The sequence below is a fragment of the Labrus mixtus genome, chromosome 10 (assembly GCF_963584025.1).
Source record: "Labrus mixtus chromosome 10, fLabMix1.1, whole genome shotgun sequence".
Lineage (NCBI taxonomy): Eukaryota > Metazoa > Chordata > Actinopteri > Labriformes > Labridae > Labrus > Labrus mixtus.
In genome coordinates this window covers 12,465,889-12,482,844 of record NC_083621.1, presented here as the reverse complement: position 1 = coordinate 12,482,844, position 16,956 = coordinate 12,465,889, and the positions used below count along the sequence as shown (strand labels likewise).

The 16,956-nt window shown below is 39.0% G+C and overlaps 2 protein-coding genes across 2 annotated transcripts; both read left to right on the top strand.

The window, feature by feature from the left end:
- The first annotated feature begins 3,658 nt into the window (after nt 1–3,658).
- Nucleotides 3,659–10,223, top strand: slc25a43 (solute carrier family 25 member 43). Its single transcript, XM_061048345.1, has 5 exons — nt 3,659–4,096; nt 5,987–6,228; nt 6,524–6,696; nt 8,468–8,602; nt 9,073–10,223. Exons 1-5 carry the CDS (start codon nt 3,825–3,827, stop codon nt 9,283–9,285), a joined length of 1,035 nt encoding a protein of 344 aa, XP_060904328.1. The 5' UTR covers nt 3,659–3,824; the 3' UTR covers nt 9,286–10,223.
- A 551-nt stretch (nt 10,224–10,774) lies between these two features.
- Nucleotides 10,775–13,001, top strand: slc25a5 (solute carrier family 25 member 5). Its single transcript, XM_061048346.1, has 4 exons — nt 10,775–10,974; nt 11,750–12,236; nt 12,344–12,484; nt 12,588–13,001. The coding sequence occupies exons 1-4, from the start codon at nt 10,864–10,866 to the stop codon at nt 12,743–12,745; spliced, it is 897 nt and encodes a 298-aa protein (XP_060904329.1). The 5' UTR covers nt 10,775–10,863; the 3' UTR covers nt 12,746–13,001.
- Nucleotides 13,002–16,956: the final 3,955 nt, after the last annotated feature.

Sequence of the window (16,956 nt, the reverse complement as noted above, 5' to 3'; positions counted from 1 at the left end):
TTTAAAGAGAGACGTCCCATTATCTTTTACTATTACAAACACATATGACAGAAAGATCAAAGGGTCCTCAAAGTGGGCTTCTTTATTGCTCGAAGGAACAAAAATGTTGTAATCCTGTAACATTTTTCCATCAGAGCATATATATATAAGTCAATATCTCTGACTGTGTTTTTGATTACATGGACCATAACCTGGTTTCTTACCACTTGTTACTTAAACATCACCGCATTTAAACTGGTTCTTGAGTTTTAAGTGAAAGCCAAATCTCACACACACACACACACACACACACACACACATACACAGAGCCAGACCCTGACCCTGATCCTCCCCCAGTAGGCAGTCAGAGGAGGTATTGAAGGGAATCAGGCTGTCATTTCCTCTTCTAGTCTCTGTTATTCCACACAGCCTTTGTGAAGGAGCCAAGTGGTCCAGCCACAGACAGAACTTAGGCTCCTCGCATGCATCTAAAGGTTGTCATCCCGGCAGGGGAGGGAGGCTCTCCTGACATGCAGACAAGGGGAAAACAAACATGGTGCTGAAAGAGACAGCAACAATAAAGTCCTGCTGATAAATACAGTTAAACAGTAAGTCAGACATGGTTTATCTTTTAGGTAAATTAAGAAATTACAAGTAGAATAACATGATATCAAAGTCACTGCAAATTTCGAAACACAATAAACAATAGCAATTCTGAATATTATATTAAAGCTGGCGTTAAATAATAAACCATCAACTTCCCATTTTTAGTCAGACCATCGATAAAGAGGAGGCTGATTGAGGTCCGCCTATTACTGAGTTAATGTCATACAATTTTATACAGTGCTCTGTTCTTTTTTTCTCAATAGCTCATTCTGGAAATAGCCAAAATAAATATATCAAAATGTTAATTAAAAAAATCTTCAAATGTTTTCCTAAAGTAGCCCTCAAAATAAAATGTGTGTATTGTATTTAGCGGAGCATTTTATACACAACATGTTGTCTCTGCTTGAGTTGAATATTCCAATAGTTATTTCAGCCCCAGTTGCCTATAGGCAAATCAAATAGTTGGAGTCTGGCGCCACCTATAGAGACAAAGTCATCCCACAGGGCTTCTAAAGAGGTCAGCGGAGCATGTGAGGAATGGTTTAATGACATGTTTCAAAATCTCCACTGTTTCTAATAAACAGTGGAATAATTAAGACAAAAGGTTCAATAGGTACTAAGTTGACCAAAAATTCCACTGATAATATTTCATCTGAAAATACAGATTTGTCTGTGCAATCTGCAATTTTAAGAACTGATTTGTATTTGTGTTTTTTTTCTGTTTCTGGGGTACCAACTTCAAAAAGGGCTTCCTTATTCCTCAGCATTCTGAGTATATGAGGATTTAATACAGAATTTCTTGAAAGGAATGATTTTAGTTGATTGTTGACTAATGTCTCCAGGATTTTAGAGAGGCTGGACAGTTTGGAGATCGGCCGGTAGTTGTTGAGTTTGTTTTTGTCGCCGCCCTTATGCAGAGGGACGATGTGTGCTGACTTCCAAACCTGAGGGACAACTCCAGTGGTGATTGAAAGATTAAAAATATAGGAAATTTGTTCCTTGATTAGAGGGGCACAGAGTTTTAAAAAGTACGGCTCTAGATTATCTTCTCCCCTTGCTTTCCTAATATCTATAGAGTGCAGAGCCTCCATTACAGCAGAGGAAGTGAAGGCCTGTATAGTAAATTTAGGGGAATGGTTGTGGGAAGTAGGAATATGAGCCAGCGGCCGGATATTAACAGTGTTTCCAGAGTACAATGTTTCAAACTGACTCCCAGAAGCAGCAAAATGGAGGTTAAAGGCACGGCAAATATCTGAAGTTTTATTTGTTTGGCCTTCATTTAAAGTAACATAAGAAGGGAGAGTTGGGGAGGATTTATTTTTTGTTTATATTCATTGCTTTCCAGAATTTTGATGGGTTTGAAGAGCAACTAGAAATAAACTCCTGGTGATAAGAGGTTTTAGCTTTTCTCAGTGAATATGTGCATTTATTTCTGAGTTGTCTGAATAAAAGCCAATGGGCTGCTGTGCCTGTCTTTCTTGCTAATGCCCAGGCTTTGTCCCTTTCCTTTAAGAGTAATGATAATTCAGTGGAGAACCATGGGCTTGATCTATCTTTAACCCTTAACTTTTTAAAAGGTGCATGCTTGTCAATAATTTCAAGAAATGTATTTGTAAAATATTCAAGTGTATGATCCACATCAGGTATTTCAGATGTTTGACATATATTACTGTTCACAATGTCATTAAAAAAACCTGTTCATTAAAATTTCTAATATTTCTCTTGAGTACAATCCTGTGCTTAGATTTTGCTAGTCTAACACTCCTTATACATGCCAGAGGACAATGGTCACTGATGTCTAGGGAGAAGACCCTAGAGGCTGTAATTTTGTCCCTTCTATTGGTAAAAATTAGATCAATCAATGTTGATTTTGAGGGATCTTTCAAATTAGGTCTAGTCTAGACTTCCAATCTGCACATTGCACTTTGACACCCTGGACACTTTACCCTGTTTACATATTCTATATTTAATATTTTGTACATTCAAATAATTATTTTTTAATTTTTACATTATATTCTATTTTACTGGACCCTGGATACTTTACACACTGACACTTTACACTGTTTACATTACTCTATATTTTATATTTTGTATTCTTTTTTTATTTTTATTTTTTACATTATATTCTATTTTACTGTATATATGTGTATTAGTAATTTGAGTGTTTATTGCATGGCCTTGCGGAACAGTCCTTACATTTCACTGCACATCTGTATGAGTGTGACAAATACAAATCTTGAATCTTGAATCTTGGTTCAGTTATGATCTGTGATAGATTTAGATCGGCACACATCTCCTTTAAGCTCAATGAATCATTTGACAACCAATTTAAATTAAAATCACCCAAAAACAGGATTTCTGAAGTACTGAACTGAGAAAACATTTCTGTTAATTGATTAATAGCACTGGGATTAGCTGATGGTGGTCTATATACACCTAGCACAGTCAATGATCTGTTACAAGAGATTTGAATTTGTAGAGCAATACATTCAAACGAGTGAGGTTGTTTGTTTTCTGGGACCTGCTGTAATAAGGATGTATACCGAGTAGACTCACAAGTAAAAAAGAATGAGGAAAAAAAAGGCCCTTCTTGTAGACAGCATTGGTGTTCTAGGCCCAGTCCTGTTTGTGGTCTAATTACACAACCAAGTACTTAAAGTCCTCCACAATGTCAACACTGACCACCTGGAAACAGGGGTCCCTCCTCAGATCCAGAATTGGTTCCTTGGTCTTTGCCAAGTTGAGACGGTGATGGTTCTCATTCTCATCACAACATGTGACTGACAGGTGACCCCCACAGCCCTGTACTCTGCCCCCTCACCCTTGCTGATACATACACCTACAGCAGAGTCAGCTGGTTAGATAGTCAACAGTCAACACTGTTTACTTTTACTTAAAAAAAAAAGAGTATACATACTTCCTTCCTTATTTTGTAAAAGTATGAATAAATGTCACATCTGGATCACGAAAAGTTCAGCCCTGTATGTAATAATGGACTTGAAGGATCTTAAAGGATTTAAACCATGTGCACTTTGCGCCCTCTAGTTTCACTGAGACGTCACTCCAGGTCCCTCTTCGAGATTTGTCACATAACACCACTGGACGGGACAGGAGACGGATACCTCCTCGTCCTCTAAATTTAGATGTCTAACCTGTACAAAAAAAATCCTTCCCTGTCCCTCGGAACAAACTAACATCATCGCAGGAAGCGGACAGGTTCAGCGGAGGGCCGAGCAGTGATGGCCTCAGTCAAAAAAGACAACAGGCTGACGAGGACTCAAAGCTTTATGTGCGCCGCTTTCGCAGGTGTTTTCAGTAAAACCGTGACGTCGCCTTTGGAGGTGGTTAAAGTCAAGAGTCAGATTGGCACTTTTCACTGTAAGAGAGGATTCTGGCAAAGTTTTCTTCTCATCTACCAGAATGAGGGGCTTCGAGGATTTTGGAAAGGAAATCTGACTTCTTGTCTCCGGTTGTTTCCTTACACCGCAGTCCATCTCGCAACATACAAAAAGTAAGTAAATCTTAACCTAACCTAACCATTTAAATGGATTTAAAATGATCTGTTCTTATTGTGTTTATCAGAGTATCTATGATAAATGATCTGTTTGCCCAATTCGTCAGCTGACGTCGACTTAGCAAGTTTGTGTGGTGAGCAGTGTTATAAAAACAGTTAATAAATCTAGTTCAAGGGGAACACGTTAGTAATATGATTGGCATTTATTTTATTTCATTTTCTATAACAATAAAAATGGGTTTATTTAAAAAGTCTATTTACTTCCACCTCATCTAAACATGCACTTCCTGTTTTGTTTTTCCTCTTCTATTTTCGGCCAATCACAAGACTGTATTTGCTCATTCGATTTTTAAAGTGACAGGAATTTCTTTGCCCTGTGTTTTGTCTCACAGGCAGTTTGTTTCTAGAGTGTACAGCTTGATCAGTAAACGAGGGGTTTAAGGATATGTAATCAGCTATCAACTCCACCGACCCTCCTACTTTCAAATCACTTATCAAAACTCACTTCTTTAAACAAGCTTTTAATGTATGATTATGATGTGTTTTCTGTTGTTTTACCTTTATTGTTGTTATCTTTATGATTTGTGTGTAATGTTGCAATGTCTGTTAGTCTGTCATTACTGTGCTGTTCTTTTCTGTTTGTTAACAATTTGTACAGTGTCTTTGAGTTTTTGAAAAGCGCTTCTAAATAAAATGTATTATTATTATTATTATAATTGTTGATTAAACTGCCAGTTATTTTCCTGATTTAATCTTTATTTTTAAATCAGCAAAAAGTCCAATTGAGCCAAAGCTCATATATTCAGATGTTTATTGTTTACTTTTTATTCACAAGATATTCACATATTTAGTTTTAGAATAAAAATAAGCAGCAAGTCATTACAGTACAGATGTAGCTTGTAGAATTAATTAGGGAACATTTATCAATAGTTGCTGTTTTTTTTATTCCATTAATTGTTAATCTATTTAATCCTCTAAAATTCCCAATCTAGCTTCTCAATGTTTATGTTTACTGATTTCAATGTGATCTATTGTAAGTAGCCTAGCTGAACTACTGTGGATTCAGCACTGTTGGTTGATTATCAACTTGTGGAGATTATGAAATATTAACAAACAGTGAATCGATTATGGAAATTAGTAGTAGTTGCAGGCTGCATGAACGGAAGCGTAGCCTGTAAGGCTGAGCTCAGGGAATCTCAATACTCCGTCTCCGTCTGGGGTCACTACCGGCCAAAACGTGCCGCAATGACGTCTGGATTGCTGATACATAAACATCTGTTGGGAGAACAACCACAGCTTTGACAACAGTAATAGAGGGTGCAGTCATAAATACTGCAACCTATATACATTCTTCTATCAGTGGTGTTCTCTCCGAGGACACGTGTGTACTGTCAGTACCTAGTCAGTACACAGTGTTCCAGGAAAGGAAACGCCCCCCCCCCCCCCCCCCCCCCCCCCTCCACACACACACACACACACACACACACACACACACACACACACACACACACTTTCACGCATGGTTAGTGAAAAAACAACAATAAGCATAAAATAAAATGTTTACATTTATAATGCAATGCTTGAAATATGGATGCTCTTATACGTTTCCTTTTGCGTCACAGATTAAGATCTTAAAAATGTTTTGCTAACGGATTGTGTTGACTAGTTAATCTGTAAACTAATCGTGTCTACACTTTTATTGAGCTAAAATGTATTCATTTTCAGACAGGGACATTTCAGGGCAATCAGATGCACAGTTGTTTTTTTTAGCAAGGAATGAAAAAAATGCCAACACATGAAACATAGTTAAAATGTGTCTTTCAGACCATTAGGTCGTTACAATCTGTCCATTAAAAGTTTTTTTCGTTTCCCCTCCTCTGTCTCTAGGATAGTCCACCTGCACATGGATGAACTGGGCTTCATCTCTCAGTGGAGAGCCATTCTTGCTGGTGGATTGGCTGGCGTTGCTGCTGCTCTGGCCACGTACCCTCTAGAGGTGGCAGAAACCAGACTGGTGGTTCAGAACTGCAGACAGCCTACATACATCGGCGTATTTCACACATTGTCAAAGATCCACAGGAGTGAAGGACTGCTGGCTCTCTACAGGGGCTTCTCTCTCACTTTATTGGGTGTGTTACAAATGAGTTCATTTCCTATGTGTGCTTAGTCACATGACATCGGACATAAATTATTTTACAATAGCTCTGCTTTTCTGCACCATGAACGTCATTATTCTTTGTATGAGTTGATTGATTTAAAGAGATAATAAATACTAAATGATATGTCCTATTTTTTTTTTTTCATTTTTAAACAACTTTAGAAAAAGAAAACAGTCATTTAGTTGTCGCCTCTCACAGAGTGCATGTTTTGCTGCTCACAGTTAATCAGAAATATATTTAACTGTATCTTGTTATTTGTCTTCAGGTGCTTTTCCCTTTTCTCTGGGCTGCTATGCAGTCTACGTACACTTGGACAAGTTCTGGCAGGAGCCTCCTTTTCGTTTCACTCCTCTCCAGAACTTCATTAATGGTTGTCTTGCGGCAGGAGTGGCACAAACCCTCTCCTACCCTTTTGAAACTGTAAAAAGAAAAATGCAGGTAACCACAACACTGCTCTCTACATACAGTATGTGCTATAGTTTATTCTCATGGGAAAAGGAACAAAGACATTTTCAAAAAAGAAAAGTGACAGGCAAACTAATACAGAAAAGATCAGTAATTCACTTAGTTGCCTGCTCTTAATCACTTTTTTTCTTCAGGTTTATTTCTGTAGGGACAAGTCTGTAGCATGTAAACTGATACTGCACATCACAGCATTGAAAGCCTACGCTAATTTGCAATGTCTGTGACTGGAAGAGATAGTATGAAAAAACAAGCAACACTACAAAAGTACAAGGTAACAAATATTGATAATTTTACATCTTTGTGACCTTTTAAGGAAATTGCTAAATATCCATTTTGTAATAATTCTCCACTAACTGATTTTATTTATGCTTTTATACGATTCTCTGTTTCTTTTTATTTTTTATTCATAATTTTACCTTAATTATTTGAGGAAATTACATTTAACAAATTAGTCAGTATAGTTTATGTAGTACCACCCTTTGTCCATAAGATGGCAGTATGAGTGTATTGAAATTAAATGAAGTCTAACTTAATGCTCAAGGTTTTTGGACTACTACGTGTTTTTTTAGATTAAACACTCACAAGTAATGATGTCTCATAATAATAATAAATGATAAATGCATCACATTTCCCCTTTGTTTAACCGAAACATCCTTCAGTGTCAAACATGGTCTGCACCACATTCACCTTAGTTAACCTGCTGTTTGAGATTCCCACCACATGTGAGAAGGACACACGGGGAACAATGATGCTGCAAAGGACATAATTCTCCATCCGCTTTTATCAGACTATTATTAGCCTCCACGCGTATTAACACGGCCTGACAGCAGCTGAGAATGTGAATGTCTCCCAGGTCTGCACAAGCTATAGATAAGTTCTCCAAAGATAGACAGTAACTATCAGACAGCAGAGAAGGTGAGAGTTGTTTGTGCAGATCATCAAACCAATCACAAACTTGTTACCTTATGATTATGTTACATAATTATCTTTTCAGGGATTCTCCTCTTGTCTTTCTTAGTGTCAGAATAAAACATTAAAAGTCAGACAGAGGAGAGATGATAGGAAGTTTACAGAAGCTTAGGCTGACGATTTCAGCTAAGTTTTGTTTAACTTGATGTTTCCTCTGCAAACAAAGCTGTTTGAATAGTTTTACACACGTACGGCAGTGTGTTCCCTCTGGAAACCTTGTAGCTTCTTAAGATACATGTTCTGTGTCTCATGACTGTCAGCTTGTAGAGCAGTGGTTAACAAACCACCACAGAACAAAGTCACTGTCTCAGTCGAGAGGAGTCTAACATGATTATATATCTGCTTCTAAAGCTTCCACTTTACTGTATGTTTACCAGGTTCACTTTTCAAGGTTTTATAGGTAGCCCTTAATGTTTAACTTTAGCCCTCAAAGCAACAAAATAGTGTTTAATGCATGCTTGTTTTTATTACCCTGTATTCTGTCTTAAGAACAGTGTTGCTTATTCTGCTAAGTGAATGTTAAAATGTTGCTGGTAATTGCTATAAAAGTTCAAATGAGTAGGCAAGTTAAACATGCACCCATTGATCTCCAAATAATTTCTCATACAGCCGGGGTATCACATGTCCTAAACTGATACTTATGTGCAAAAAATCTGTTAATTTACTTCCGAATAACATGACATAAAAAATATCAATGATTTTTTTACATTCCTTGTAATGCTTGGTATGATCTTTCTTTATGACTGCTGTTTTTCCATATTTGCTCTTTTCTCAGGCTCAGAGTCCCCGTCTGCCTCATTTCGGAGGAGTCGACGTCCACTTCAGTGGAACGATTGACTGTTTCATACAAGTGGTAAAAAATAAGGGCGTCCTCTCTCTGTGGAACGGTCTTACTGCCAACACAATAAAGGTACAAGCTCACACTTCAGTTGTACTCTCTGTCAGCTGTGCGGACAGTGTTCTGGTCTGAGAGGGAGTGCACGTGGTTAGGGACATGAGTGGCTTTATAGTAACGTATCACATACGCAACAAGGGGAGTGATGGGGCGGCAATGTTCAGAGTGTAATTCATAGCAGGGCTATCACGAGCAAGGTGACCAAAGTCCGTCTCTGGAACAGCATGCTCACATCTCATATTTCAGTTGCAAATGTCATGATAGCTGCTTTATACATCTGAAGTCTGTCAATGAGCAACTGAATGAAAACAAAGCCTCACAAGATGTTGTTGAAGCATAACGCACCCACTTTAAAAAAGCAACACATAGACAACGTAATCTTGTCTTTCTGGATCTATGGTCAATATTTTAACCATATATGAGCTGACTTAATTAAAGTAGACACGCTCATCTGTACCTCCCAACCTTTTGTCATTCCTGTGCAGATTGTTCCCTACTTCGGCCTTCTCTTCACCTGCTTCGAGATGTGCAAGCAGGTCTGCCTTTACCGTAACGGGTACATCCTGTCACCTCTGAGCTACAAGCTTGCGCCGGGGGTCGACCAGAGCCTCGGGCCTTACGAGCTTGAAGAGGTGAAGCGCTACTTGAAAAACAGGAACTTTGGGTCAGCAGAGTCGTCTTTAGGAAGCCGCTGGTGAAACTTGCTTTAGTTGAAGAGGAGTACCTGTTGACCTCATGTTACGTGTAGGAAAAAGGATTTGCTGGACTGAAATACTTCAGATGCTGTACTGTAAAAGTTATTAACATGTGTCCTGTCAACGGTCTACCTCTTTAAAAACCTGTATTTCATCTGACAGTATTCTTTGTAAAGGAATTGTTCTCTTACCCACAATGCCTCTTTTTAACCAGATATTCTGTGCCTTTAGGACTGACTATTTATTTATAAGCTTATTTCCGTTATTGAGTTTATTCATATAGATTCCATGTGCTTATGTGACAGATCATTGTTCTTATTATGTACAGTGAATGTACCATTTTAATGCATTATTAGTTTGACTTGGATATGATCAATCATTAACAAATGATTGCATGAATTGTGATGGAAGATATGTGCATTGTCATTCAATTTTAACCAATACATGGTTTCATTCCTCAGGTGTGTTTTTGTGCATTCTAAAGCATACCTTTAATTGAATTCTTTGTACCTTTTAATTCAGTTAATTTCAGAGGCAGATAAAGATCAAATACAACATGGCAAAGCAAAAAAATAAAGCATTAATATAGATAGATGGAGAGATAGAGAACCTACTTTATTAAGCTCCAATTTTTTTTGAATACTTGAAACCTCTTTATGAACTAACGGAGGAGATTCAAGGTTACAGAACAGAAATAGGCAATTTTGCAGAATGGGAACTTCACATCAATTCGATGCTAACATCTTTGTAATTTGAAAGAAAAATCTGTGATCTTTGGCACACTAAAAATGACTTTCAGTGTGCCACAGGTTATTGATTTATTTTTCTCTTGATGTTTGCGGTGCATGGTGTAGTACCCCATTTGCCACCTCTGTAATTTGGTTAATATCAATTTTGGAATTCATGACTTCTACTTTTAATAAAGTATTTTTCACTTGGTATTTGCTGCTTCCTCTTTGGTAAATGATGTGAATTCTTCATATTCAGACTGACAACGACATCATGTAATTTCTGCTGTTAGTCGTTTCCAATTAATATTCAGAGATACTTCTGATAAGATTGTGAGTTTGATTAGCCGATTCAATCATGCCCTCCTTTTCCATAAAGTGAGAAACTGAGTGACAGTCAAAGGACATTAACAGTTGAGATGACCTTAAGTCACCTTAGCTTTTAGGCCTCAGTGGCTTCAAACGTGACGTTTCACACAACCTTGAGCCAACTTTGATCTCAAACTTAATAGAATAACACAAAAATATCTGTGTGTTAAGATGTTACTCAATTCATCAGTTTCTACAAAACTTCTACAAAGTAGCCAAACTTTACTTCTTCAGACTGTTGAGACGCAGCAAATGATGGGCTAGAGTGACAAGGGGGTGCACCAAATCAGAATCAACGGACATCCGTAAGTCACGCCCACCACAACACCAGTCGCCCAATGAGACACGAGTGTCGAAGTTCACGGGTTTTCTCGCGTTCAGCCTTCTTAAATCCCCTCTCCTCCAGGTTTGAATCGGCCATTTCATCTCCACGGGCAAACCCCACCGACAGAGGCAGCGGGACGGAGACTGACAACATCTGAAGATGAGTGAACAAGCTATTTCCTTCGCTAAGGACTTCTTGGCTGGTGGTATTGCTGCTGCCATCTCCAAAACAGCTGTAGCTCCTATTGAGAGGGTCAAGCTTCTCCTACAGGTGAGTTTGAACCTTATTTCTAAAGACACCTTGTGAAGTTAAAAGTTAGGCTGTTTAATGTCAATGAAATGCAGCCTGCTCCAGTAACTGGTGTTATGAATATACATGCTTTTTGAGCTCATTTTTCTAGTGATGTAATAGTGATGACAAGATGTATCGAATTGTCGATGAGAATCAAGTGATGTAAAGATGCTGCATTGTTTAGAGTAGAAACTGGAGTATATGGTTAGAATCAGAGTAGCTTTGTCTCAGATTGGTGCAGGCACAGATGGAAATGAGCACAGTCGAGCTGCATCAGATCTATTACGTAATACTTCAGCCAGCAGGCTGCAGTGTAGTCCAGCTTAAATGCAGTGTCATTAAAGGCAGACATGACCGTCCACTGTGACTGTGATGTTCAGGGGTGTTCATCCGCCATGACAGGTCTTTCGTTGTCCTGGACAACTTATAGCCAAGGTCACTGTAAGGGTTTGCACCATGGCAGTCCTCTGGTGCGTTGGGCCTGAGCTCAGCAGCAGCAGCAGCAGCAGGAGCAGGAGCAGGAGGTGGGGCTGTGAAGTTTTGAATGGATGCCATGAGTGTTGTGCTCTGGCTCTGTTTCAAATGTTTGTCAGGCAGACACTGGGGATTCATGGGAGTCTGAGTCCTCATCATTTATAGTTGTTAGACGAGTAACAGGTGTTCACTCGCACTGCATGAATAGGCTGCAATGTATAATGTGATCTAGTGACGCGACTTGATCTAATGCACTGCCTCATCTCTGCGTTAATCCCAGGTACAGCATGCCAGCAAACAGATCGCAGCGGACCAGCAGTACAAGGGCATTATCGACTGTGTCGTCCGCATCCCCAAAGAGCAAGGCTTCCTCTCATTCTGGAGAGGGAATCTGGCCAACGTCATTCGATACTTCCCCACTCAGGCCCTCAACTTTGCTTTCAAGGACAAGTACAAGAAGGTTTTCCTCGACGGCGTGGACAAGCACACTCAGTTCTGGAGGTATTTCGCAGGCAACCTGGCCTCGGGCGGCGCTGCAGGTGCCACCTCGCTCTGTTTCGTGTATCCCCTCGACTTCGCCAGGACACGTCTGGCCGCTGACGTCGGCAAGGCTGGAGCGGGGCGTGAGTTCAAAGGCCTGGGAGACTGCTTGGTGAAAATCAGCAAGTCTGATGGCATCAAGGGTCTGTATCAGGGCTTCAGCGTCTCAGTGCAGGGCATCATCATCTACAGAGCGGCATACTTTGGCGTCTATGACACAGCAAAGGGTACGTTTTATGATCAGGCATTGTGATGCTTCATTTGTCTTTTTCCAATGGACTACTTGCTTTTAAAACTTTAGTAAACTTTCTCCATTGACATTGTTTTCTTGCAGGCATGCTCCCAGACCCCAAGAACACACACATTTTTGTGAGCTGGATGATTGCTCAGTCCGTGACTGCAGTTGCCGGTCTCGTGTCATACCCCTTCGACACTGTCCGTCGTCGTATGATGATGCAGTCTGGACGCAAAGGAGGTAAAAGCTACAATATATCAAAACACCAGTTTCAGTTTTTGCAGCTTTCTCTGTCGAATCCATGACACATGACATACCTTGTGTTTCTTTGTCTTCCCCTCAGCTGACATCATGTACTCTGGCACCATCGACTGCTGGAGGAAGATCGCCCGTGACGAGGGCTCCAAGGCCTTCTTTAAGGGGGCGTTGTCTAATGTGCTCAGAGGCATGGGTGGCGCGTTTGTCCTTGTCTTGTATGACGAGCTTAAGAAAGTCATCTAAGTTGTTTTTGTATGTCCACTGTTCATGTTGTGAAGTCTGTCTGTAACATATCTTGTACATTTGAAAGGACTTTAAATGCTGCGCTATATTTATAGGGACCAACTAGTATTTTCTACTAGTTGTACGGGGGGGAACTGTTATGCACTCTTCTCTTGGCCCATGCTTTTACTTTTTGTTGTTTTGCCCCTCATCAGAATGTAATTCCCTCTTGCACAGGAACCTAACAGGGAAGAATAAACACAACTTACTGAGTAAATGTCCTGTCTGTCTTTGAAATCTAATGACATATTTAAAGGGTATCATGCAGCCATTGTAGGACAGAGTGTGTATTGGCAGGTTGTGTCCTCACTCGTGTGTTTGGCCGCCTCCTGTGTAAAGTGAAAGCTTAGAGCTGCAGAGGGTCTCCCGGGTCGTAGTTGGGGTCGAGCCAAAATCAGCTGAGAAAGTTGGCCTGACGGTAAGTCAGTCTCGCTTGTAGAAAAAGTGATACGCATGAAGCTTCTGGGGCTTAAACAATAAATATTGATAGTTCTGTTGAACATTTGTACGAGTGACTCTCTTACCACAGGAATCTGTCTCGAGGTGGATTAATCCAACCTTCTAAATATACTTTATCTCCTGCCAAGCCTCTTGTGACTTCTACTGCTGTGACTGAAGACTTTAACCTTGAGCTTGTTGGACGGTCACACACGTTCTAATCATTCACTATCAAGTTATCTTTGAATTATTGTCAAATAAAATGTGTAAAAAGACATATTTCAGTTCACAGAGAAGCTAAAGGTGCATAGAGAAGTTCGTAGTTCTATTTCAAGCCGATGGATGCTTTAAGATATTTTTTTGGGGGGGGGGGCTTTTTTGCCTGCATTGTAGAGAAAGTGGATAGAAGGAAAAAGGGATAAGGGAGTAGGGAATGACATGCAACAAAGTGAGCGTTAAACCCTGGCCATCCGCTTCAAAGACCCTGTACATCCCTGCCAGGCTATCCCACGCTTCAATAGATGTGTAATTTAAGGAGCTTCATAGATTGAATTCCTCCAGAAACACTATCCTATAAAGAAGCACGTGATTGTAGCCCACACAGTACGGGACATGGTGTACTTGTTAGCTTCTCTAAACAGCGAGTGTCATATCTGTAATATTAGATTGTAATCTTTGTCCTGGTATCTTGGTGTCCTGAAAAAAAGTACACAGTTAGAATAAGCCATATTAAGTTTTTACAGTGGTGATCACTTAAAACGATTTGGAGACTGACATGTTGGTATCCCAACAATAAACCATCACTTTGTAATATCAACTATTTTCTTACTGTGGGCTCACGTTGACCTTTGTCAGCTTTGATCACTCTTCAGACTTTTTCTTTGACCAATTAAAGAGCCATAGGAACATTATTCAAGATAAAAAAAATGTTTATACTGTTTTAGTTAAGAGGCTATTTGACATAAGTGGTTTGAAATTCTTTTTTCTCAATGACTTGGAAAAATGGCAGCACAAAAGAAGCTTTGACTATCACCGAGCTCCTCCATGAGTATTCAGTCACTGCAGCTGTAATTGCTTTTATTGAAAGTGGGAACACATAATTGGAGTCTATGAGAACCAGTCATCTTAGGATCCAAAATTTGAGCCAATCTTTGAACCATTATTCAGCCTCACAGTTCATCAAAAGTTTAATTCTGTCTCTGGAGATATCTTCTGGGTATTTTTCTCAATTAAGCCTTTTGGCTCATTTAGATAAGCAAAAGAAGCACCAAGGGGCTCAAATATAAGCCCAAATCAAAGAACTTTACCAGAAAAATGCACCTGCTATATATAAAGATATAATATTGATATGGCCATACTGTGAACTTGACCACTGGTTACTTACTGAGTCTTGTACACTGGGCCCAGACTGATCTTGAAAGGCGGTCATCACCTCATTTTAGCAACACTATCAGATTACGTGATTTACTCAATTGGGCAGAGTTTAATCTTCTTTCAGTGATTCAAAGAGTCTTGGACATACAGCGACTCCTGGAAATCACATTTTAATTCTGTGTTGACCAAACCATCTCCAAAAAGCCCCTCTCAGCAGGTAGCAATCCCTCCTTCAGCTGCTCTAATGCAACTTTTAACAGGGATTAGTGAATCAGAGACAGCGGGGATCATAGCCATTTACACACTGTCTGTCTCCCTGTGTGGCTCTAGAAACGTCTAATCTCTCAGGTCATGTCTGGGTAACAGGTCAGACAAGTGTAGTAGTCAATGAGTTTCACTGTGATACAGCTAATTTATGTTGCTAGTTAGCTGCAATGATCCTTGTTCAAAACTTTATGAAAATGTGGAGACGATGACTCCTTAAAACATTTTGAGGTCAGAGAGAGTATCATTTTCAAATCAATATAATACATTCAAAATATTTTAAGTTAAAGAGGACATATTATACCCCTTTTCCACCTTTTCAAACACTCTCCTGTGGTCTGAATGAATCATCTGTGCTGTTCTTCGGTCAAAATATAACATGAATCAAGCACTAGAGGAGGTTTGTGACCCTGTATAAACCAGCTCTCTCAGAACGATCCGTTTTGGTGTGTGTGTCTCTTTAAATGCAATGAACCCCCCCTGAGTTTTATAGATATCACTCCTCTGTAGCGAGAATAAAGATGGGAGACCTGTGCAAAAGTTTTGCCCTAGGCTGGGGGTGGAGTCCATACGTGGAGATACCAGGGCAGGGGAGAGTATTATTTTTTTTACAAGAATCCCTTTTCTCTGTGTTGTAAGACTTATGCCGGCAACAAACAAAGGACAGGGTGGGTTTATTTCACATTTTGTGGGTCGGTAGACTGGGTAAATAAATGTTCAAAATAATAGAAATAGTGTTACATATGTGTAATACTATTTCAGTAATGTTTAAGTTCATGCAGATTTAGTGATAATTTAGCTTTAATATTCTATTAAATTAAAATATAGTCACTGTTAGGGAAGTCCCAAGTGGACATGCATTCATACATCATCAGCAGATTTTTCCATGATAACGAGTTATTTGAAGTTGTTTCCTGTTTGCTTGGAACGTTTGTGGAAAGGTATTTTTCAAGAACAAGATAAATACCCTGAGTCGAGATGACATGCGTGTCCGTTTCAGGCTTCCATAGCCTACAAAGTATGGACTGTATTTAGTTACTTTTCCACAACCTTTCATTCATCTCATAGATTGTCGTTTCTCAAATGGTTCGGCACAAATAGTTTCATCTATAACATTAATGTTGGTTTCAAAAACAGTTTAATTTTAATAAACATATTAATGTTGTTCAATATGATGTCTTCATCTCAGGAAGAAAAATGGAGTTGAACCAATAATAATTTACTACCAGCTTCCTGTCAGGAGCCTGTTACGTCATCTCAGCTGTTAGATTGTGTTACATCACAGCTCCGCAGGGTCATGACCTCAGTGATTTCCACTCATGAGGGAAAAAAACACGCACAGTTATGAATAAATGATGCAGTATAAAGACAGGCGAGAACACCGAGCCATCTAGTAAATGTTATTAGAGGTTACACAGAGTGTGTGCTGAACCTTTAATAGGCATACGACTACACTGGCTTCCAGATAAACATTTTATTTATGACGTTTAGATCATAAAACTGCACATTTCATACAGAATAAAGATTTGTTTTCACAAGCAGTCCATCTTTATATTCACCTAAGGCATTAATGTGATATTATTCATTTAATTTATATCCTAAATCTCTTGATATGCATATTTTCCTCTTTCCAGATGTACGTTTTTATAAAAGGCTTCACTGAAAAGTATCAATGGGACTAATCATCATACATTTCTATGTATTAATTAATATCTCAAGATCGGTAGGCTAATATAAATCAGTCTTTATTAGTCTGTATTATCTGTAGAGAAGTATTGGCGCCACCTTGTGGTGTTTTTTGGCTACTGCGCCCTTAAATGAATTGAAATCATGTGACAATGCCCATGAGGTCTTGTTTGTAGGCAAATACACACATTTATTTTTAGTTTTAATTAATTTGTTTGTTGACAAATTATATCTGTCCAGGATCAGTATGATGATGGCTCTGACTGAATTATTAAATCTTCATATAAAACATAAATCAAGAGTAGACAGGTCCTAATGAAGTGTAATAACTACAGGCTTTATCATGTTTTTATAACATTATCTTTGTTGTTTTCTCATTTCATCGTATCATTGTAAATGCTGTCCATATC